Below are 24,039 nucleotides of genomic sequence, written 5' to 3' on the forward strand. Positions count from 1 at the left end.
TTTATGCTTATTATAGTGAATACTAAGGAAAGTTATTTCAGGGTCTGAATACATCTTATTTTGGTGTCAGCAGTGACAGTCATGCTCTACCAAAAGAGGCAAATAGTTAAGTCCAGACCAAGAAAACAAGAACTAGGATTTGTGAGTGCACAATTATGAACTTATGCCAGTAGCAACTTGAATCTTCAGATCATCTCCTTAGCTACTCGTTTAAGTAATATCTCAGAACAATGGCAAAGCAGCTTTCATTCTTTATTAAAGTCTCTTAAGCATTACTCATAGTACCGTTCAAGTTTAAGACAGGGCAAATCTTACGACGTTTTAAGTTCTTTTCTTCCTCTTCTAAGTCTATGAAGAAAGCAACCACTAATTCATCTCTATTTTCTCTAACCTGCTTGATTTTCTAAAACTGAATAAAGCAATTCTGGTACAGTAAAACCAGAGCCAATGCTTCTCAACAGCTTCAGTTAAAATACTTGCTAATTTCACAACCAAGGTAGATCACACAAATGGTACCTGCACATTACGGTACAGTAATGTGCCTGCTGTCCTTTTAATTATTTTCACTATTACACAGCAGTTTGTGCTTATCACGCCAGTCTTTCCACCTCAAACATTCAGAATTTACTCTGAACTGTAATTGAAAAAATTTTTAAATGTTTTAATTTTAAAAAAGAATTTATTCTCCATAGAGTTCTCACAGCAGCACACTAAATTATGAAAGACCCCCCAAAAAAGTTTTTATTGCTTTACTATAAGCCAGCAACAAACACAAATGAATAATTATAAACATGACACTTCTAAATTCTCAAAGGGAGTTATAGGACCAGAATGTGCTCCTACACTTAAAATGCTTTTGTTGAAACTAAAACCCACAACTTCTGCCGAGAAATTTAATATTTCCAAGCAGAATCAATTTAAGTAAGAGGCAAAGAAAACTATTATCAAATTTACTGCCTAAGTGTGATCGTGTAATTAAAAGTCTATTATACTCAATCCAGACAGCGCTATTACCGCACAATGCAGATGACCATCGTAAGTACTTTATAGATCCTAACTCCTTTTCTAAGAACTTCTGCAGAAAGAGCTGTCAGGAAGTTTTCTAAAATCCAACAACGTAGAGCAATATATGCCTCATTTCTACTTCTTTCCTCACGATGGAAAATTTGGTCAGTACTTCATTCAACCTGATAAAAGCTTTGACTTCCATGCCAAATATCCCACTGTATAAACAGGGAGCTCAAACTGGAATCAGGCAAGAAAGGGTGATACATCTAAAATCTTCAGATTATTCTGGAAATACTACCACCTTCCTTTCAGTGAGCTCCAAAAAACTGTGGATTGTCACCATTTTAATAACTTCAATCCAACAGTAAAAATGACATGGCAAATATTCTTAGTACTACCTGAATATGGGGAGGGGAAGGAGTGTGCCAACAAGATTTACATGACTTGCCCAAAACTATAAATCTAAACCTGACTGTTGGAGAGTCTTTAGCTACCTAAAATTGCTTACTCTAAAACACAGTACCAATCAACTGTTTTATATTGTTTGTTTTTTTTTAATCCAAGGTTTTTCTCTTTCTTCTGGACAAAGCACAGCATTTTTCTCTCAGAACACACCAATCAGGCAAATTAACTTGACTGGGTGGCTTTATACTCACACACCCAACAGTCTAGCTGGCTGCTAGGAAAAAGGTTTCAAATCTTAGAAATTTATCACGTGAAGTGCTAAAGATGTGTCTGAAAATGATTTTTAAATGTTTGCAATAGCAAAATGTTAAGGCAACATCAGGAAACCTAGGTGTTTAAAACTTTAAGCCCTACCCATCTTCCCTCCCAGTAAGTAGTCAAATGATATTACTCAATCCTTTAGTACAAAAACTTCCCAATATCTTGGAACTTGACTTTGCAGTTTAATTCTATATTCTGATGGCAGTGAGAGAATCCTGAAGCTGTAACTCCCTTGCAAAGAATTTCAACATCTGATTTATTCACCAGGCTTAAAATGCAGGAAGAAAATATAAAGTAAGTTTCCTTTGCTTAACAACCATCCTTTTTAATTATCTGTTTTCATACTATATCCAGGCTATACCTCTGTACGGATGGCTAATTTGGGTACAGAAAACATCAAGGACGACTTCTGAAGACTCACAAGACAATAAACTTATCAATTGGTATCAGGGTAAACAAGAAATGAACTTTACCAAGAGACTGACATTTGCACTTTTTGACAGAACTGGAGAGCAAATTCACTGAAACAACAAAGAAATACCTATCCTTGTAGAGGCTATTCTTTTACCCCTAAAGAAGTGTTTGAATTCTGATACACACCATACAACTGGCCAAGAAAATAAAGCGTGGTGCTTAGCAACGGGGCGTGGTAACTACGGTGAGCAGAACTGTGCTCACCCTCACTGGCAACCACTGAGATCAGCAGGGCCAGGCATGGGTAGAGTCTCCTATTTCTCTACACAAGCTGCTGCTGTCTCCTTATTGAAGCCTCGGATGGAGAGATCATAGACCACTTCCTCTACTTTCTTCACATCGTACTTCAAGCCATCATAGCGCTTCCTCAGGGAGTCGTTTTTCAGGTTGAGAAGGCGGAAACCAGAATCCAGCTCATTGATGAAGGTGGAGATGTGAAGGGGCCGGGAGTAGTCTCCAGCAGTCACACTGTTGACAGACAGCCTTGACTATACAAGGAAAAAGAAACTGGGATGCGTTACAAGGTGGCTCCTTCTTAACACGTCCTCCAAATCACAATTACAAGACCCTCAGGCCACAAAACTTTTCCATACTGTCTTCAATAATTACATTTTTGACAAATGCTTAATATTACGAACTTAATAACTTAAGAAATCCTTCCCCTTTTGTTGGAGTTTCTATGGTCTACAACTTATTTTTCTTAACTATTATTAGTAAACCCATAGTAAATACCCTCCTAACAGCTCAAGTTTTCATCTTTAGAATTATTTTTACAACATAATTTCTCAGGAAAGAGACCAAAGGATAAAAGCAAGAATAATTCATAAAGTTGTGTAGGTAAGTTGTTCTTGAAAACAATTATATGAATTAACAGTTACCAGGAACACGTTTTGCCACTATTTTGAAACAGGTATTATCACCTTTTACAATTCACACATCAGTAAATATGCATAGCTACCTCATCCTTAGGACTGGCATTTCTCTGATGATCAGCAAAACATAACACACACAGTGCACAGTCAGTGACTATCTGGTGACCAACAGATGGTTTATAAATGAACAGACGCCCTGAATTTTTGTACCCACTTAAAAGAATGATAGTGAAGTGGGAAGAACAAAAAAGCAAATGGCTCCAGGACCAGACAGATTCACTAGTTAAATCTATCAACATTGAAAGAAAATTAAGCCCTGACTGGTGTGGCTCAGTTGGTTGGGCATTGTCCCACAGAGAAAAAGGTTGCCAGTTCGATTCCTGGTCAGGGCATATGGCTGGGCTACAGGTTCAGTCCCAGGTCAGGGCATGTACAAGAGGCAACCAATAGATGTTCCTCTTCCTCCCTTTCCCTCTCTCTAGAAATAAATAAATAAAATCTATAAAAAATAAAAAGAAAGAAAATGTAATACTTATCCATCGCCAATTTTTCCAAAAAATTAAAGAGGGAGGAATGAATGCTTTCTAAGTCACTTCACATGGCCAACATTATTTTGAAACCCAAACCAGGTAGGGACAACAACAACAACAAAAAGGTTACAGGTCCCTATGTCTGATAAACATAGATGTAATGGTCCTCAACAAAATACTAGCAAATCAAATACAACAATACATTAGAAGGATTACACACCACAAGCAAATAGAATTCACTGCAGGGACACAAGGATGGTTCAACATTTGCAAATCAATGTGGTACACATTAACAAAACAAAGGCTAAAAATCATACGATCATCTAAGTAGATGCAGAAAAAGCTTTTGACAAGATACACCATCCATTTATGAGTATAAAAAAAACCCAGCTCTCAATAAAATCAGTAGAGAAGGAAAAGTACCTCAACATAATAACAGCCATATATGACAAATCCACAGCTAGCTAACTTCATACTCAACAGTGAAAAACTGAAAGCTTTTCCTCTAAGATAAGGAACAAGACAAGGATGCCCACTCTTACCACTTTTATTCAACATAGTATTAGAAGTCCTACCCAGAGAAATTAGGCAAGAAAAAGAAATAAAAGGCATCCAAATTGGAAACGAAGAAGTAAAACTGTCACTATTTGCAGATGACATGATTTTATATATAGAAAACCCTATAGATTCCACCAGGAAGAACTATCAGAAATAATAAACAAAAACAGTAAAGTTGCAGGATAATCAATATACAGAAATCTGTTGCATTTCTCTATGTTAACAATGAACTATTAAAAAGAGAAATAAAGAAAAGGATCCCACCTACAATTACAACAGAAATAAGTAAGGGCCCAGAAATAAACCTACACATATATGAACAACTAGTTTACAACAAAGGAGCCAAGAATATACAATAAAGAATCAATAAATGTTGTTGGGAAAATTGGACAGCCTTATGCAAAAGAAAGAAATTAGACCACTATTGTACACCATATATAAAACTTAACCCAAAATGGGTTAAAGAGTTAAATGTAAGACTTGATCCAATAATATACAAAGACAGTCTTAGTGGTGGTTTTGTGAGTATCTCCAAAGACAAGAGAAACAAAAACCAAAAACAAATGGGACTACATTAAACTTAAAAACTTTTTCACAGTATACAAAACCATCAACAAAACAAAAAAGACAACCTACCAAATGGGAGAAGTATTTGCAAATGGGATTAATATCCAAAATACACAAAGAACTCATACAACTCAACAAAAGAAACCTAATTAAAAATGGGCAGAGGACCTGAAAAGTCGTTTCTTCTAAGGAAGACATACAGATGGCCAACAAGTACATGAAAAGATGCTCAAATCACTAATCATCAGAGAAATGCAAACTAAAACCACAGTGAAATTATCACCTCACACCTGTTAGAATGGCTATTATCAAAAAGATAATTTTTTGCTTTATGTAATGGTTTAATGTACAAAGTTTTACAGGCATTTTTGGGACTTCAAAAAACAGAACAGCGCTCAATGGGTTTAACAGGTTGTGAATAAAAGAAACAATTCCAAAACCAAAATTGAAACAAGCAAACTACATACCAAGATGCACTGAGAAAAATAAGCTGTAATAAAACCTCATTAAATAAAATTCATTAGGGACAAGTTTGGGTGACACTGTAAATAAATTTAAATGAACATTTAAATTCTTCATTAAATGCAAACGTATTTATTTCAAGGATAAAGACTAAATTGAATATATCTAAAAAAACAGTGTGGCCTCATAAAAATCCTTGGGAAAGGTACTGTAATGTAATTGAAAAGAGTGATTCATAATTGGCATATGAACTGGTAAAAGGGTGCCTTTTAAAGACAGCTTTAAAATTACTTAAAATTACTGTTCGGATAATAAGTACTGGTGAGAATGCAGAGGAAAGGGAACCCTCACACACTGCTGATGGGAATGTAAACTGGTACAGTCACCATGAAAAATAGTACGGAGATTCCTCAAAACACTAAGAATAGAACTACCATATGGTCTACCTATTCTACTTCTGGGTATTTATCCAAAAAATATAAAAACATTTATTTGAAAAGACATACACACCGTATGCTCACTGAAGCGTTATTTGTAACAGCCAAAACATGAAAAAAACTTAAGCGTCCATCAGTGGATAAATGAACAATGAAGTGGTACATTTACAATGGAAAACTACTCAGCCCTAAGAATGAAATCTTGCCATTTGTGACAACATGGATGTACCTTGAGGGTATTATGGCAAGTGAAATAAGATAGAAACATAAATGCCATATGTTCACACTTATATGTGGAATTTAAAAAAGTAAGTAAGTAAAACAAAACAAAAACAAACTCTTAGACACAGACTAGTGGTGTTTACTGGAGATGGGGTTGGGGTGATGGAAGTGAGCATGCAAGGGAGTATATAAATACCAAGTTATAACACTGTACACCTGAAATTTCTATGTTATTAACCAATGTTAAATTAAAAAAAAATACAAAAAAAAAGTCAAATTGAAAATTACTAAGCATATTACCAGTTCACTAGCAAGAATTAAAATTCCTGAGAGATAATCTTCTACATCCAGATGAAATCCTTTCTCCCGATCTGGCTCAACTAAAAAAATATCAAAGTAAAGATAAGGTCATGATATGAATACAAATTAAGCCTTAGCATTTTTTTTAATATGTATGTGTGTGCGCGCACACACACACAGTTTCCTCCAAGTAAATGGAAAAGGAATGGATCACAAACCTTTTGTTCTAATAATTTTTATTTTTAATTACAGTTGACATAAAATATTAACCTTAGCAACTAGACCTCACTGCAAATTTTTCTAGTTCTTAAGCAAAATTCAATTTTCCCTTCCATTCTTCTCTCAAAAAGTAATACCACAAAGAATGGTATCTAGTTATGTCAGAGAACAGCTGTTTTCAGAAGATGCAGAGAGAAGCCTGCAACTGACTTCATATGGTTGTCAGGGGCACACAAATGCACACATATAGGCACAGATACACACAAGTGGGGAGACTAAGCAGACTGACAAAATGTTAACAAGTAGTGAGTCTAAAGAGGTGTAAACAGGTGTTCACCGTACTATTCTTCTAATTTTTCTATAGCCTTGTAATTTTAAAAAACTAAAATTTACAAACAAAATACCCAGGTACAAAGAACATATTTTTAGTTTTTGTGTTTCCAAGTAACTGGTTTTCCATATAGTTCTCATTTGTTATCGTAAATAGAAAGTATAAGCCAACAGCCCCTCCCACCAAAAATTAACCTCCCATGCCTGAATCTGCAGATCAACACTAATGAAGACACTTACTGCCAAGAATTTCTGTAACTGCTTCTCGAGTCACTAGTGTTTCTGATTCCAAGTACACAACAAATGCTGCCAGGAAGACCAAGCGCTGCAACACAAACCTCCAGTGCTCGTGAAATCTGCATGAATACAAGCACATTTAGGTTGATGAACTAGAGACCTTAAAAAAAGATGAGTTTAGTACAGTCTGATTCAAACATTTTAGAATTGGAATCCTTTTTCAAATAAAATTTTACATGAAACCTCAATATATAAAATATGTAAGAGCAATATGACATTAAATGTATTAGATGGATTTAGTATAAATAATCCAAGTTCAAATTCATGACCATTACTTATGATCCAATTTTATGAATACAAAAATTTGCAACTGAAGACTACGGATGACAAGTTTAATGAATAAGAACAATGATACTACTCTGAGAAAAATAAATATTGGCAACTGAAGACTGATGAAAACAATTGCACATCAGCTTCAACACCTAACTCATTCCTACACTTTGAGTGTAGGATATCAGGGTAATCCTGATTCGTACATACGAGAAATAACTATCATTGCAATCACTAAAAAAATAGCCTTAAAACCTCAGGATACTACAGTTAAACTAAGCTGGAAGCCTGAAAAAAAAAAAAAAAAGGAAATTACAACCCCTAGATATTTATGATACGCCTCCTGATTTTCAAATATAGCAACAAATTCAGAAAAAGATTTCAACGCAATGTGGGCCAAACAAAATCTCCCAAGGGCGAGATCAGCCGTAGGGCAGCCTGTGTGTGATCTCTAAAGCCCGTGACGGTTCAGCCATCCTACTTTCCTATGCTTCAGTTACTAGCTTAGCAGGGGTTAACACACTTTCTCCTTGAAGGCCCAGGTAGTAAATATTTTAAGCTTTGTAGGCCACTTCCAGTCTGTGTTACATATTCTTATTTGGCTGTTTTTCTTTTTTAACAACCTTGAAAATATAAAAGCAATTTTCAGCTTCCAGAGGCAGCAGGCCACAAGTGGTCTGCCTATCCCTGCTTTAAACAATGCTATGAGATTGTGCTATCCACTCCCCACATACACATTCTATATATTGCCCATATATGTTTCTTATAGGAATTTTTTTCAGTAAGAAAACAAACATAAGCAGAAATTTTAGGTTCTCATATTTACCATATTTCATCAATATTCAGATGCAGTTTTTCTGTTTGTTTAACATCTGTGAAATCAGGATGCATTTTATGATGTACATGTTTCACAATTATGACTGGCAATAATATATCTTCCATGGAGGTACATAAAATAATGAACACCTTAAAATGAATGGTGGTGTAAATTCAACAATATATGGCATAAAATATAAGATAAATATGTTACTTAGCAGTGAAATTCAACCTTTGAGGTTAAACTCAAATCGATGTATATTTTGTCACCTAATACCATAACCCTAATAGCACAGATATGGTTCATCCAATTTCACAAGTAACTTAAATATACTAAAAAGATATTCTCTACTTTGACTTCATACAATAAATATTTTCAACTGCTTTTTCATTGCAAAAATCACACATTTTTTAAAAAATTTTTGAAAATAAAATCACTAATTTTGTCACCCTCAAAATACCACCATTAACAGTTTCTTTTTCTTTTTGTTCTATATAAAGAGATTTTTACCTAGTTCTAGGCAATTGTTCAGTACATACTATTTTTCTGCCTTTCTTTTTTACTTAACATTATAAAATGATGCTACTTTTGTTTTTTTTTGTTTTTTTTTACAAACCTGTAATACTGTTCAGCAGGGAATTTGGTCTTCAAAGACATTAGATGGGTTTTTACAGTACCAAAATATTCTCGAGCTTTCAAACACCTCTTTGGAACTGATCACACAAAAAAGATAAACATAAAAATTCAAGACTTAGCAAATTTCAAACACAGTTCTTGCTTAATAATCTATGCAGTCTACCTGGAAATAAACGAACTTCTTTTACAAAAGCTCATGACTAAGTATAGGGTATGCATCTCTTCTTTTCAACCTGACTTTTGAAATTTCACCTCTACTTTCTCTACTGAGTAACCAATGCTGAAAAATAAATAAGAAGTTTGCTGAAAGGGAATGTTAGGAAACACACTGGTAAACTATCATAATCTCATCCTTACAGGGATGTGCACCAGATGCATCCCTAGACAGTCTTCAAAGGAGGCTTAAAGTTGAACTGCTTCTAGCCCTCATTATTTGGTCACAAAGAAGTTTTATCAATTATTCTCAATTAGGCTGACCAACTACAAATCATTAAGAAAAATGACTTGCCCCCAACACCTGTAAATTACATTATTACATAATTCTCTATCTGAAAGTGTATTTCAACTCTTTCAGTTGTGCTGACTGCACCTTACAAGGGAGGTTCTATGTCCTAATTTATTATAATTGATCTCCATTCAACAGACTAACTGTAAACACATTCAGAACACTTTACACTGGCCATTTCATATCTACAAATGCATATTAAACCACATTAAGCCCTGGCTTGTGTCTCTCAGTGGACTGAGTGCCAACCTACAAACTGAAGGGTCACTGGTTTGATTCCTAATCAGAGAACATGGTTGGGTGGCCCGCCAGGTCCCCAACTGGGGCTGTGTGAGAGGCAGCCGAACCATGTTTCTCTCCCTTTTTCTCCCTCCCTTCCTCCCTCTCTAAAAAATAAGTAAAATCTTTAAACCATATTCAATGACTGAAAGGTTTTGACTGGGGCTTTTTTTAAGTGCCAATAAAAATTGCTAGATACACAAGTGAGCTATGATACTACTACCATTATCATCAACAGAAATCTATCACAATAGAATACATTCCGTATTATGTGAAAGTGGAAAATCAACCAAAACACAGCTTTCTGTAAACCTGTGAAAATGATCAACTCACCTACTTCTCCAATTTTTATTCAACACAAAGCATGAGGAACATTTTTCACAATAAAATTATACAAAGTGGAAATGTCTTTTGGATGGAAAGTAACTCTTTAAATGAGATTAATCAATTGGATTAAACCCTTCAAAATCAAAACAAAGCACTTACTGTCTTGAAACCCAGCACCCTGATGGACCCCTTGCAGTAGAGTTAAAATCTCCCGAGCTGTTTGTTCTAAACTCTGTACTACTTTTCGGATTTCCTAGAAAAAGATAAAAATCAAAGTAGCAGATAAATTAAACATAATTATTATCATAACCTCAAACCAATTCAAAAAACTAACAATCTTTACAAGTCCTGAACTAGTACACAAAACACCCAGGTTTGAATCCTGACTTCTCCACTTACTTTCTCTACGAGACCTTCAGGGAGTCATTCAAAAGCCTTAGGTTTCTCATGTAACCTTCAGAGGATAAGAAATACCCACCCACCCAAACTATGCCACAGGAACACTAAAAAAATTAAAGGAGATAAGGTATCTAAACATAATTTGTAAAGAGAACAAAGAAATGCAAGACAAGGGATGGGTATTTTTTCATTCATTCATTTTACAAATATTCACTGAGTACATTCATGTGCTACGTATTGTGTAAATACTGTAGAACCAAGTATAGTCCCATTCTTTCCGGCAGTTTAGAGAACGCTGAGGGAGACAGACGCTTAAAAAATAAGAATTGCAGAAATTTCTTAAAATGTTAAGGCGTTACCAGAAGGCATGACAAGCAAAAAGGTCATTTGAACTGTGAAATCAAGGAGATGAATATAAGATAACCAGGAAGAGAGGACCGAAGCAAATTTCAGGAACGGCAGAGTACCTGCAAAAACTCTGAGGCATGCGACTATTTGGGGAACTGGAGAAATGAAAGGGAGGCAAAGTGAACATAATATACAACAGAGGATAGCATAAAATGAGATTGGAGACAGGAACACACACGCCCACACGCCTGTGGGCCACACAGTGTTGGACTTTTATCCTACGTAGAATGAGAAGCCACAGTTTTAAAGGCCAGGCGGTGCTTTGAAGACATGGACAACACATAAAACACACATTGAGTCGTAAGAGCTAACCGAGTCATTGACATAAACTAATGCTAAAGAGGAGGAAAACTGACACTCAAATGAGGTAGGTGACGCCGAGAAGACGAGACCAGAATCGGGAGTGGGAAAAGGAACGCTCCCTAGGCTGACACAAGAGCGAGAGCACCCCACTGTCAGCGGCTTCCCCACCGCTCGAGACTGAGCAACGGAGAAGGGCTGAGGGCTGTGACCCACCTAAGCAAGGAAAGGGAAAGGGAAAGGGGATGGAAAGAGAAGGGGCTCACCTCCCGGATATCCTGCTCGGCAGCCAGAAAACCCTGCAGCTCCACGAAGATCTCGCTCACAGACATGGCGCCGGCTGCACAACTATCAGAGAGTGTGGCAAGAGTAGCCGGCTAAGTGCATTCACCAGGCAACCAGTCTACAGTGGGTCTGAACGGCCGCCACCACCTCCGCTTCGTCTGCTGGGGCCTGAACTACTGCCGTCGCTGGGGTCCTCCGAGGCCCTGGGCGCGCAGGAAACCGGGCTGTCCGCCGCGATGCCTAGGGTGCGGCCCACGGCCTCTAAAGCGGAGGAGCGCGCTCAAAAGGCTGGGAACGGCAGAGGCGGGTAGGCGGGGCTTCCCTCGAGGGATCTTCCAACAAGCACGGCCGGAAACGGCTCGGAAAGAGGGCCCTCAGGGCAGGTGGGACTGACGGAAGTGGGGGCGTGGCTCGGAGGTGGTGCGAGCACTTCAGCTAACTTGATGTGGAGATTACAGTCTAAGAACGAGAAAGAAAGCGATGCTTTACGTTTGCAAAAAATACTGGGGAAAGTAAGAGTAAGTGGGATGGGATGGGAGCAAAAATTTTATCCTTGCGCTTTTAACGCCTTCTCTGTGTTAATATTACCTATTTTTACCTGTTTTTGAATTATATGACTTCACACATCTTGTTAACCAGTGGTCGCTGGTGCCAATTCAACGCCAACAGGAATCCCCAATTTGGGGTGTGGTGAAAAAGGAAGCTTTATTCAGTGGAAAACAGCAGTTATGATGTAGCAAAACTGTGAGGAGGTCCTGGGTCCATGCTTCTTTCTGCTAGACAGTTCTGCTCTGTTTCATGCTGGTCTGTCCAGAGCTGGTTAGCTCCCAGAAAAAGGAAACACAAGCTGGGGAAAGTGCGCTTCCAGAGACTGGGGGGGGGGGGCTTATGTAAGACAGAAGACTCCAAGGCATCTGGTTCCTAAAAGGTCTGTCCTCATGCAAATGAGGGCTCCAAATCCTCACAGTCTGATTAGTTCACAAGGCACTGTCCTGATTGGTCGGAATGGGGCCACTCTGGGAAGTGATAAAGTGAATATAGTTTGCACAGCTCCAATCGGATGGGGCAAGGCTCAGTCCTATGAGTTGAAATAGGATTCCAGGAATTCCTCCGAGGTGTTGGCTCAGATGGCAGAAACACAGTGCAGTCAAGCAATTCAGTTCAGAGGCAGTTCAGCGCAGCTTTCTCCCTGAAGTGCAGTTAGCATGAAAAGTTCCTATGTAAACACGACTGCTAGGCTCCGGTTTGTTTGTGTGTTCTCTAATTTGAGCCCAGTTGGCCACCAGTAGCCCTTTTTAGTAGATATTTTCTTTCTTTATTAGTGTCCATAGTGTACAGTAGGTAATTTCTGTTATACTCAACTAACACCTGCCCCCAATTCCACTTCCTTAACAAAAGCCCTATAAAGATTTCATTTGTCCTTGCATATCAACTAAATGATAATTTATTGTTTGCTTTGTGTCAGACATTATTCTAAAACTTTTCATGAAGGATCATATTTTATCTTCCAATACTTCTGTGAAGTTGATACTGTTGTAAGTGAAGTAATCATGGTAACAGATTGACTTTCCAAAGGTCGTAGGCAGCTAGTAAATGTTAAAACTGTTAAAACATAAAACCTAATGGTTTGTCTTAATAACTACACTATTATCATCTACCTACCATTTAACAATATTTATATAGGCCTTAAATACCTTATCTAACTTGACTTCTACAATCCTATGAGGTAACAGGTTAGAAAAATTCAGTTTTAGCAACTTGCTCAAACACAAGATATATGCATACATCTTTATGTATATGCATATATATATTATGTATATACATATATATGTAAGCGCCTATGGGCTTCTGACATCGTGTGACCTTTTGTAGTCCAAAAATTTAGGTAGAACTTCAAAACATACACAAAAAGGATGAAAATGGCAATAGGAGCTAATTTTTATTGATTTAATACCTGCCAAATTGTTCTTAGCACCACTTTTTATGTACTACCTGACTTTATTCAAAATCAAATTCATTTTTCAAATCCTGCAATGTATTTCTCCATGCTACCTCAAAGACTGTGACTTTTAAATTCTAGCACAAACAGAAATCTACCAAATCACTTTATTTCTGAAAAATCTAAAGTGATTTTTAAGCATCCCATAAGAGAGTCTTCTTATTTGTCCCATTAGAATTAGTGATACCTATCTCTAAAAGTTATGAGGATTAGCAATAATGTGTGTAAAAGACTACTTTCTATCTCTGAATTTTACTACTCAGGTGCCTCATAGAAGTGGAATTCATAATGTATTTGACTTTGTGACTGGCTTACTTCACTTACATAGCATAATGACCTCAAGGTTCATCCATCTTATCCTTTGTGTCAGAATTTCATTCCATTTTAAGGCTGAATATCCCATTTTATGTATATACTACATTTTGTTCATCTACTCACCTGTGGATGGACATTTGGGTTGTTTCTACCATTTGGCCATTGTGACTAATGCTGCTATGAACATGGATATACAATTATCTGCTTGAACCCCCAATTTTAATTTTTGAGATATATAACCCTGAAGTGGAATTGTTGGATCCTATGCTAATACTATATTTAATTTTTGAGGAACCTTCATACTGTTTATAAGCCCTTTTCATGGCTTTTTTTAAAAATCCTCCCACAGAACATGTTTCCATTGATTTTAGAGGAAGAGAAAGAGAGACATCAACGTGAGAAAGAAACATCAATTGGTTGCCTGCCATATGCGCCCCAACCAGAGTTTGAACCTGCAACCTAGGCATGTGCCCTGACTGGAAATCAAACCGGGCAAACTTTTGGTGCACGGAACAATTCCCCAACCAACTGAGCTGCGCAGCCAGGGCTTTAACAACTATTTCTTAATAACTATTTTTATTCAATTTCTCCCACGAGAATTTTAACCCAACATAAAAATATTTATTATTTAAAATGTTTTGATTATCTACCATAATCCCCTAAAAGTTAATATAAGTTAAAATGCGAACTTTTTATTATGCTAAGGAACTAGATGTTAAAATTCCTTCTAGATTATCATTCAGCAGTAGTACATAACAACATAACAACATACAAGTGTATTATGCATTTTATAAATAGTAAACAAGAAAAGTAAACTTTCAGTGGAATTGATCTTTAAATTAAATGAATAGGGCTATGCGTTTTTTTCCAATTCATGTAGTTGTAAATCAATAGTCTATAAATAGGTAGGTAGGTAGGTAGGTAGATAGATGGATAGAATTGCTAAGAAACTGAATTCACAGTAATTATTCCCTGGAGACTTCCCCCATTATTCTTTACAAGAAGTAATGTGGAAGCCTAGCAGATTCTCAGTGCAGAGTCCTACGTGACATCCTCACTGTATGAATAAATCCCACTGGTCCCTTGGCCTCCCCTGGAGCATGGGTTAGGCTTCAGCACTGCCTTCAGTTATGCTTTTTTTAAAAAAGATTGTATTTATTTATTTTTAGAGAAAGGAAGGGAGGGAGAATGAGAGGGAGAGAAACATCAATGTGTGGTTTCCTCTTGCACGCCCCCTACTGGGGACCTGGCCTACAACCCAGGCATGTGCCCTGACTGGGAATCAAACCAGTGACCCTTGGGTTTGCAGGCTGGCACTCAATCCATTGAGCCACACTAGCTGGGGCCAGTTATCCTTCTTATAGCAGCTTCAGCCCAGTTCTAACTCCCCTACCCAGCTCATAGAGGCTCTGGATTCACCAACAGCTTCCCAGAGTGGTGTGTACGTAACGTGAAAGTGTGTGAGGTTAACGCGCCAGAGACAAACTTTGAACAGTGAAAGACAGGATATGGTTACAAGCCCACGGATAAATTCCTTCCCCTTTTTCTTCCTAACAGACTATTCCAAGAAAAAATAGTTCTATGCAATCTTTCCAGAAATGCAGAAATGTCCCACATAACTGAGCAACCAATCAGGTTTCTTATTAGACTGTGACCAGTGTAATAACGCACAATGTTGTATTTGCTTTCTGTCCCTTGCTGCCTGGCTTCCATTTGTCCCTTACTCTCTCTCAATGACATGAAATTCACCCACCCGCCCAAATAAAATGTTAGCACCTAATCTTTGTTTTCAACTTTGGCTTCTTGAGAATTCAGTCTAAGACATTCATGAAAGTGGAAGGAATGGAAGGAGTTCTCTTACAGGAATTTCACTCAATATCTTAAATTCCTTGCCAGATGTTGTCCAAACTAACAGTGATTTCTCATCCAAATTTGTTTTTATAATAATTAGTGGGCATTTAACATAGGTTTTCCACCAATGCTTTTGCTTTTGCGAGCAAAGAATTAGATACCAACTTAACAAAAAACAACTTACAAAATGTTGTGCTATCAACCATTAGATTATCCGCTTTCCCAACACTTACACCAATATTTCAAATTATTCCTTTGTCTAGCAGCCTAAAAGTTTAAGCACTCAGTGACAATTCACTAAGCAATGCATGGTAGTTAGATTTGAAAGGATTAGAGATTTTACTTTCTTTTGTAAACTACAAGAAAGTCCATGTTGAGAGCTAGGAAAGAGGGCTAGACAATTATAAGCATTGCTAAGCAGAAAACCTCTTGAAGGTCACTAGAATGGATAAGGAAGAGAAACAAATCGTCATCCGAAATAAGCTTATCAACAGGAGACAGACAGATAGTTCCTCCTGAACCCAGAGCAAAATTCCTCCAGAGCCCAGAGCTATGCAGAGATAACAGCAACTCCCGCTTTTGTAACTTGCTTGCTTGCTTCTCACTGTATAAAAGAGCTAGCCTGTGAGCGTTCAGCATGGCTCTCATCTGCAGCTCTTCAGAGCACCGTGTCTCCGGGACACATCGAGAGTCCGCCCCTGCACAGGTTAAAAGAATTGGCCATTAAAGTAACATCTCTGAAAACGTCCTGAAAGTCTCCGAACATCTGTTTCTTGCGTCAGTGGGTGCAACAGTCCACAGCTCAGGCAGCCTTATTTGGTGAAAAATTGGATTTGTATCATATCCACCAAAGTAATGAGCTAAGCATCTGTTCCTTCCTATCCCTCTTGGGCATTGGCTAATTTCATGATGGCCATATGTTGAATCCATAAACTAATCTTATCTGTGTTATTGCTGGTCTCACTGGGTGGCTGATGTGGGAACGTCCCATACTTTCCTTTATGATTTAATACCTTAATTGTTGTTAACTACACCAACATGAGGCTTTGCATAATAAGTTTTAGGTACTGAGAAGCTATGAAGAACCAGAGAAATTGCAAAGCAGAAGAAAAAACTTAAAACTTCACTGTTCCCTAGTCCATAGAAAAAGCAAAATAAAAGAAGCAAAGAGCTTGTTACTCTTTTACTATCCTTTTACTTACAACCTGCCTATATAATTGTATTTGAAGTAAGTTTCTTGCAGAGAGGATATAGTTGGGTCATGTTTGTTTGTTTGTTTTTTAATTTGACCAATCTCTGTCTTTTATGGGTATATTTAGGTCATTTACATTTAATGTAATTGTTGATATGTTAGTGCTTAAGTCTTCCATTTCCATTTTGCTTTCTGTGTGTTCTCTGTTCTTCATTTCTCTGTTTTCTTTTTCCTTCTTTCTTGTGAATTTTTAAATAATTTCACTTTATTTATAGTTTTTAATAAATCTCTTTGGATAGCTTTTTAGTGGTTATTCTAGGTATTGCACTACACACACACACACACACACACAGCTTATCACTGTCTACTGGTATCATTTTACCAGTTCAAGTAAGGTATGGAAATCTTACTTTCCTATCTCCCTTTACCCATCCCCCCATTTACAAAATAACCGCTAAGTATTTCCTCTACCAACAATTATAACCACATCAGTCAGTGTTACAATTTTGCTTCAATAATCAAACGTAAATTAGAAAACTCGGGAAAGAAAGTCTATTGAATTTACCATATTTTTGCTTACCATATTCTTCCTTCCGGATGTCCAAGTTTTTCTTTATTTCTTTTTTCTATTTAGAGAATTTTATCACCTTTCTTTTACAGTAGGTCTGATAGAAATAAATTCTCATAGTTATCTTTAATCTAAAATATCTTGATCCTCCCTTCATCCCTGAGGTATATTTTCACTGGGTATAGGATTCTGAATTTACAGTTCTTTTTTTTTTTCAGGCTTTGAAATATATTCTGCCCCTTCCTTCTGGCTTCATGGTTTCTGATTAGAAGCCCTCTATCATTCTAATGGTTGTTCCTCTATAAGTAAGGTATCATTTTTCCCCTGGCTGCTTTCAAGATTTTTTTCTTTTTTTTAATTTTTAGAAGTTTAATTATAAAGTGCTTTGTCACAGATTCTTTTAGTTTATTCCTTTTGGGATTTGCTTACCTTTTAAATCTGCAAGTTTATGTCTCTCGCCAAATTTTAGGAGTTTTTAGACATTATTTAAGTACTTTTTTAGGCCTGCCTTCTTGCTTCCTCTCTTTCTGGGACTTCAATGACAATAATGTTAGATATTTTGTTGTAATCCCACAGCTCCATGAAGCTCTGCTCTTTTTTTATAATCTGTTTCTCTCAAGTTTTTTTTGAATTGGTAATTTTTATTTTCCTGTTTTCTGGTTCACTGATTCTTACCTTGTTTTCTCCATTCTGCCCAACCACCCCACTTTTCACTTAAGATATTTTGTTTTTAATTCTAAAATTTCCATTTGATTTTATGTTTTTTATTTTATTGCTAAAACTTTCTATTTCTTTGCTGAGTCTATCTCTTTCATTCATTTCAATTATGTTCATGATTGCTTACTGAAGAATTTTTAGCATGGCTGCTTTAAATCTTTGCCAGATAATTCTCTTTGTTACCTTGCTTTTGGCATCTATTGGTTATCTTTTTCACTCAGTTGACATCTTCCTGGTTCTTGGTATGACAAGTAATATTTTATTGAAAATTGAACATTTTAAATTATGTTATGAGACTCTGGGTTTTATTTAAACTTTCTATTTTACCAGCTTTCTCTGACACTGCCCCAGCAGAGAAAGGGTGATACTGCCTTGTTACTGCCAGAAGAGCTGGTTACCCACTTAGCTTCCATTGATACCCAAAGGTAGGGGCTTCTCATTATTGCTAAAAGTGAAAGTCCAGTGTCCCCATAGAGTGGGGTTTGAGTGATCTTGACTGGGCTGGGCAGTAATTCTGTAGTTGATGTTAGCTGAAATAAACTGGACAACTTTACTGTACTTGGCAGGACTTGCTTGTATGACTCAGGGTCAGCTAGTGTTAGGCTACCATAGGCTGGTCCAGCTGGTGTCCAGCTATGTCCCTTCTCTCTCTTCTTCCTTCTGGGAACAGCAGGAAAGCCCAACAGTGGCTTTTCGTGGCAATTACAGAGGCACAAGCAAGCCACTAGAGAGCAATTACAGTGGTCCTTCCTTATCCATGGTGGATATATCTTCCAAGATTCCCAATGGATGCCTAAAACAGCCGATAGTACCAAACCTTATATATATAGTGTTTTTATTCTGTATATATGTACTATGATAAAGTTAATTTATAAATTATGCACAATAAGAGAATAACAATGACTAATAAGATAGAACAATTATAACATACTTTAATAAAAGTTATATGAATGCAGTCTCTCTCTATAACAATACCTTATTGCACTGTACTCACCCTTCTTCCTTTTCTCCTCCTTCTCCTTCCCCTTTTCCTTGCCATTCCCCTTGTTGTTGTTGTTGTTCTTCTTCTTCTTCTTCTCCTTCTCCTTCTCCTTCTCCCTCCTCCTTTTTCTTCATTCTTCTTTCTTCTTCCTTTCTTCTTCTTCCCCTACCTCCTCCTTCTCTTTCTTCCTCTCTTCCTCCTTCCTTTTTCCCTTCATCTTCTTCTTTTCTCCTCCTCCTCCTCCTTCTTCTTATAATGATATGAGATGATAAAATGCCAAACCTATTCCAGAATCTGTGTAACCATCCCCTACTTGCAGTAAATGTGTTGGTGTCACTCATTTCAAGGATCCCTTGCTGAAGTCTTTCTTAGGCTCAATGCTTTCTGGTTCAATATGTTGCCATCAGTTGGAACATGTTTTCTGTTCATGTCTTCCATCCACAAATTTAATGCCTTTTCTTTCCATCATAACTAAGCACTTATCATGCCATAACTTTTGCGGTTTGAGGTATAACTGCAAAACTAGCACAAATTTCTTTTTCCCTCATCACAATTTCACAGATTTTTTCCTTAGCAACCTCAGCACATGATATTTTTTCTTTCCTTATAAGTCAAGAACTTTCACAATTTCACTTAAAGGAAGCACTTTATGGCTTCTCTTGGCATATCCAAATTGCCAGCATCACTACTATACTTAAGTGGTTATATAATTGTTCAAATAGAAGCTCAGTAAAATTATAATTCTTTTTTTTAATTTTTTTAAATTTGTATTGTTATTCAATTACAGTTGTCTGCCTTTTCTCCCCATCCCTCCACCCCACCCCAGCTGAACCCACCTCCCTCCCCCACCTCCACCCTCCCCCTTGATTTTGTCCATGTGTCCTTTATAGTACTTCCTGTAATCCCCTCTGGAGTGGGGAGGGGACAGTGGGGAGAGGGGATTACAGAAAAATTATAATTCTTAAATTGTGTGTTATAAATGCAGTTTATTTTGAAACGCATTCCCTGAGTCATTGTTTCCTTTCCTTCCATTTTCAGATAGTGTAAGAGTTGGATTCTGATTTTTGCTATTTACCAAGTCCCCATAACATGAACAGCAGTAGGAGTTTCCCATGAGTAATCTTGTCACTGGGTACATTTGGAACTCAAAATCCATTTCTAGAGACCATTTCTAATGGCTGAATTGACTCCAGTGATAGGACTAACATGTTCACCCAATAACTTTTCCTTATGCCCTCTGATTGCTCCCACTTGCTTAGGTGAAATCCAAGCCCTTTTCCCTGGTGTCTATGGTCGTTCCTGGGCCAGGCCCCTCTACCTCATGCTCCCTGTGATCCAGGCCCCAGGCCAACACAGCTCTTCCTGCTCTGCCCACACAGGTCCTTCAGCCTGAAACACTTCCCCCTACTCTGCTTCTTACTCTTACTGGACCCCAGGTCTTAAATGTTATGTCCTTGGAGAAACTCTCACTGACTTCCCATTTGAAATCATTGCTCCTGCTCCTCTTTTTCATCCCACCTTTCAACTTGTCATTAAGGGCACTTATTTCAACATACAGTCATACAGTTTTTGATGTGATTATTTGTTGACTGTGCACATTTATCACACAGCTCCATTTTTTCTTTTCTCTATCTGGTGTTTTTGGGGCAGAGACTGGGGACGCTTAAGGTATTTGGAGGGGCAATTCTTTCCTGTTCAATGTATTACTCAGATTATGCCTTGATGATAATGCTTAGCAAATAAACTCCAAATCTCAGTGCTCACTACAAATACTGATATCCATTCATGGGTCTGGCTTGGCTGTATTTAGCCAGACTCAGCTCTGTTTCCTTCTCTCACATCTGGTGCTCATTCAAGGATCCAGGCAGAAGGAGCAATGGCTGCCTGAGTACATTCTACTTATGATCGATGGCACAAGAGAGTGAGAAGAACAGAGGATTCTTCTTAATACCTCCATCTAGAAATAGCACAGTCTCAAGTCTTCCCACATTCCTCTGGTAAAAGCAAATCACATGGCCTAAAGTCAGTGGGTGAGGAGTTTGGCCACACCTACAGGCGAGCACAGCAAAGAGGAAAAGAAAGAATAAACAGTGGATGAAAATGCTGGACTGTCCCACTCAGTAGAGGATGTGAAGTATCTACAAAAGGTGGGTACTAAATATTGGTGGTACCACCAAGTCAGTGTAGAAACCCTAAATGCCCCCAACATTTCCAAATGCTCCTAAGGGGACTAAACCACCCCCGCCCCACCCCACTGAGAAGCCTTCTCAATGCCTGGCAGACACTCAGTAGATATGTGGTGAATGAATTAACTTTGCCAGATTGCCCTCCAGTATCATTGTAACAATTTATACACTGTTTTAAGGTGTAAATGTCTTTTTAAGTAATTTTTTAAATCCTCACCTGTGGATTTGTTTTAATTGATTTGAGAGAAAGAGAAAGAGAAGCATCAAAGTGAGAGAGGAACATTGATAGGTTGCCTCCTGTACACACCCCAACCAGGGACCAAACCTGTAACCTAGTTGTGTGCCCTGACAGGGGAACCTCGCTTAATTTTTCAATGCATGTTTGAGTTATTTTTTTAATGTATACTGAAATTTCTTTTGGGAATTCTCTATGTTTTTTACATATCTTCCTATTAAACATTTTACCTTTCTCTGTTTTTAAAAAAGATTTAATTTATTTACTTCTAGAGAGAGAGGAAGAGAGAGAAAGAGAGGGAGAGAAACATCAATATGAGAGAGAAACATTGATAGCTTTCCTCTTACTCTGACCAGCGACCGAACGTGAAGCCCAGGCATATACTCTGACCAGGAATTGAACTGACAAACCCTTTGTTTTGTGGGATGATGCCAAACCAACTGAGCTACACCAGTCAAGGCCTTTTATCTTTCTCTTATTCATCTCTAATAACTTTTATCATTAAAAAATAACATTTTATCATTTTTATAAGTTTTTTTAAGTATTTGAAACAGACATTGTTAATGTGATTTTATTTGTGAAATGGACATACCATGTTTATTATCCCAGTCAGTCCCTTGTCAATAAGCTATTTTGGTTGGTTCCAATTCTTTCTATTTAAATAGCATTGTGATGAAAGCCTTTGTAAGCCTTTATCAGGCTTTAAGATGATTTCTTTTGATGAGCTCTGGGGTTTTTCTTAGCAGAATTTTATAGTTTTATTAATACAAATACAGTCTGTACACAAGCTGTCTCTTCATTTTCTCTGCCTCACAGGCTGGCATTGGGATTGGTGACCCTAACGTCCAGCTGGGCTGCACTGTTCGCAATGGCTTTCCAGCTCATTGAGGAGGAGACGTTGTGAGGAGTCTCAGTACAGTGACATTAACACACATCAGCAGCACTTCCAGCTCCTTGACGTTGCCAGGAACTTCTAAAAGCCACTGGGCAGCATGAACTTTGTTTTCGTATTGCTTCCATGATCAGTGTTGGGCATCAAGATCTGGCCCTTGAATCTTCAATGCACCCTATTGTCAATGCCTCTGGGTTTCCACCAGTTCTGCTTAATTTTGACATAAATTGGTCTGACTGGTACCAGATGAACTTGTTAGTCTTCTCTTTGATGATCTTGGGTTTCATGAGGGGTCTGACGGAAGCCACTGTGCCCAGTAGGCGATGGTTGCCACCTCTCTAAACAGCACCCAGGAAGAAAATGTTAGGTTCTATTCTTAAAGTTCTTGACGTATTCTGCCACATCACTCTCCAGAGAGATTAAACTAATTTCCACACCCTTGTCCACCAGCTTGGCTGTACTCTTCCCAATGTGAACATTAGCACTGCAGACATTCTGGGCTAATATAAGGGTGAAATTATACCTCTTTTAATAATTCAGAAGATTATGTAATGGATGGTGCACTTCTGCAAGGTTTCTTGAAGGGCAAAAGGGGTGGAAACAAAAGACTGATTGGGAGGTGTGGCCTGCAGTCTGAGAACAGGGCTTAGAAAGTCAGAGGAAAGAAAGAGAAAAAGGAATGAGCCTCAGGCTGCATCTCATTTGTACCTGCAGGATTTTAATTATAGAGATGATAAAGAGTGACAACATGGAAAGGCCAATGTCATTAAAAGAAGAGTTTATTACTTACATTTCTCAGGAGAATGGGGCACACCGTGCCATGCAGGGCCACATGGGAAAAGCAGCAGGTTTGGTCAGGAAGCAGGAGCAGGAATGAGAGGAAGGCGAGGCAGAGCCTTTATTGGGGTTTCAATAGGATGAAGATAGGAAATTTCCCATGATCATGTAGCCATCAATGTTTCACTTATTGAGGATGCACTGTTGAGGCTAGTGACAGAGATGAGTTTCTCCCCCTTCTTTCCCTGGAATTATCCTTTTCAGATCCATCCTCAGAAGCCCTGTGCCTGAGCAGATCTGAGCAGGCTGACGCCAATAGCTTGACTCCCTATCAGGGTGGCATGTTGGGATGACTCCACAGGAACCAGGCAGAGTGGTAGGAAGAGCGAACAGAGGAAGGGAAAGGTGGACAAGGCTAAGTAGGCACCTTGGCCCCTCCCAATGCCCACCATGTGTCCCTTCTCCTGCCATCCCTTACATTCACACCACAGAGTTCTCTCCTCCTAAGGCCCAGCTCCTGAACACTCATCACACTCTCTCTCACCTGCTGCCCACCCAGCTCTACTGCTCACCCTACCTCATATCCCAGCCACCAATGCTCAACATGTTTGGCTCATCCAGCAGTTGCACTAGCCTATAGGTGATGATGGTGGTAGCATGGAATGACATGCCATTGTTCTGTCCCAACAAAGGCGTGGCATGGGAGGTCAGTGGAGAAAAGGGAAGGAAAAAATACGCAGTGAGCACACTCAACAGTCCACTCGGGAGTGTGGAAGTGCCTGGAGGTATTTTAGTTATTTCAGTGACTGGCAGTTAAGAGCTGGAGGACAAGGTACCAAAGTAGTATGCATGGGACAGTCCAGCTGAGTGAAGAACTGTCCCACCCTAGGTGTCTCTCACTTCTACATGTCAAAACACAAAGAAGGAAGGGAAGGAGGGAAGCCGAGAAGGAAGGAAGGAAAGGAAAATGGAGGAAAAGAAAAAGTAAGGACAAACACACGTGGCACTAGCCAGTCACCTGGGCATGAGGAAGGCCAGCTGTTATTCTGAACATTAGTCATGTTGCTGCTGCCACTAAAGAGCACAACCTCACCCAA

The 24,039-nt window shown here is 38.2% G+C and overlaps 1 protein-coding gene and 1 long non-coding RNA gene across 4 annotated transcripts; one reads left to right on the plus strand and one right to left on the minus strand.

The window, feature by feature from the left end:
- Positions 1 to 238: 238 nt before the first annotated feature.
- TSN (translin) lies at positions 239 to 11,522 on the minus strand. 2 transcript variants are annotated; one of them, XM_024569694.4, is made up of 6 exons: positions 11,210 to 11,520; positions 9,996 to 10,089; positions 8,706 to 8,802; positions 6,946 to 7,061; positions 6,157 to 6,236; positions 239 to 2,696 (listed from the first exon to the last, which is right to left on the minus strand). In XM_024569694.4, exons 1-6 carry the CDS (start codon positions 11,273 to 11,275, stop codon positions 2,463 to 2,465), a joined length of 687 nt encoding a protein of 228 aa, XP_024425462.1. In that variant the 5' UTR covers positions 11,276 to 11,520; the 3' UTR covers positions 239 to 2,462. The 2 variants fall into 2 exon arrangements, with proteins under 2 accessions (XP_024425462.1, XP_024425463.1); XM_024569695.4 differs by lacking the exon at positions 6,157 to 6,236 and having other exon boundaries at positions 2,485 to 2,696; positions 11,210 to 11,522.
- Positions 11,523 to 11,609: 87 nt separating this feature from the next.
- LOC139440698 (uncharacterized) lies at positions 11,610 to 22,428 on the plus strand. Of its 2 annotated transcripts, none has more exons than XR_011650880.1 (3): positions 11,610 to 11,746; positions 20,663 to 20,999; positions 22,090 to 22,428. It is a non-coding gene; the product is annotated as an uncharacterized lncRNA (long non-coding RNA). The 2 variants fall into 2 exon arrangements; XR_011650879.1 differs by having other exon boundaries at positions 11,616 to 11,746; positions 20,710 to 20,999.
- Positions 22,429 to 24,039: the final 1,611 nt, after the last annotated feature.

The sequence above is a fragment of the Desmodus rotundus genome, chromosome 2 (genome assembly GCF_022682495.2).
Source record: "Desmodus rotundus isolate HL8 chromosome 2, HLdesRot8A.1, whole genome shotgun sequence".
NCBI lineage: Eukaryota > Metazoa > Chordata > Mammalia > Chiroptera > Phyllostomidae > Desmodus > Desmodus rotundus.

Coding starts and splice junctions, on each gene's coding strand:
- TSN (XM_024569694.4), bottom strand. CDS start 11,275: ATGTCTGTGAGCGAGATCTTCGTGGAGCTGCAGGGTTTTCTGGCTGCC. Junction 10,090..11,209: donor CCGAGCAGGATATCCGGGAG/GTGAGCCCCTTC, acceptor ATCTTTTTCTAG/GAAATCCGAAAAGTAGTACA. Junction 6,237..6,945: donor AGTTACAGAAATTCTTGGCA/GTAAGTGTCTTC, acceptor ATATTTTTTTAG/TTGAGCCAGATCGGGAGAAA.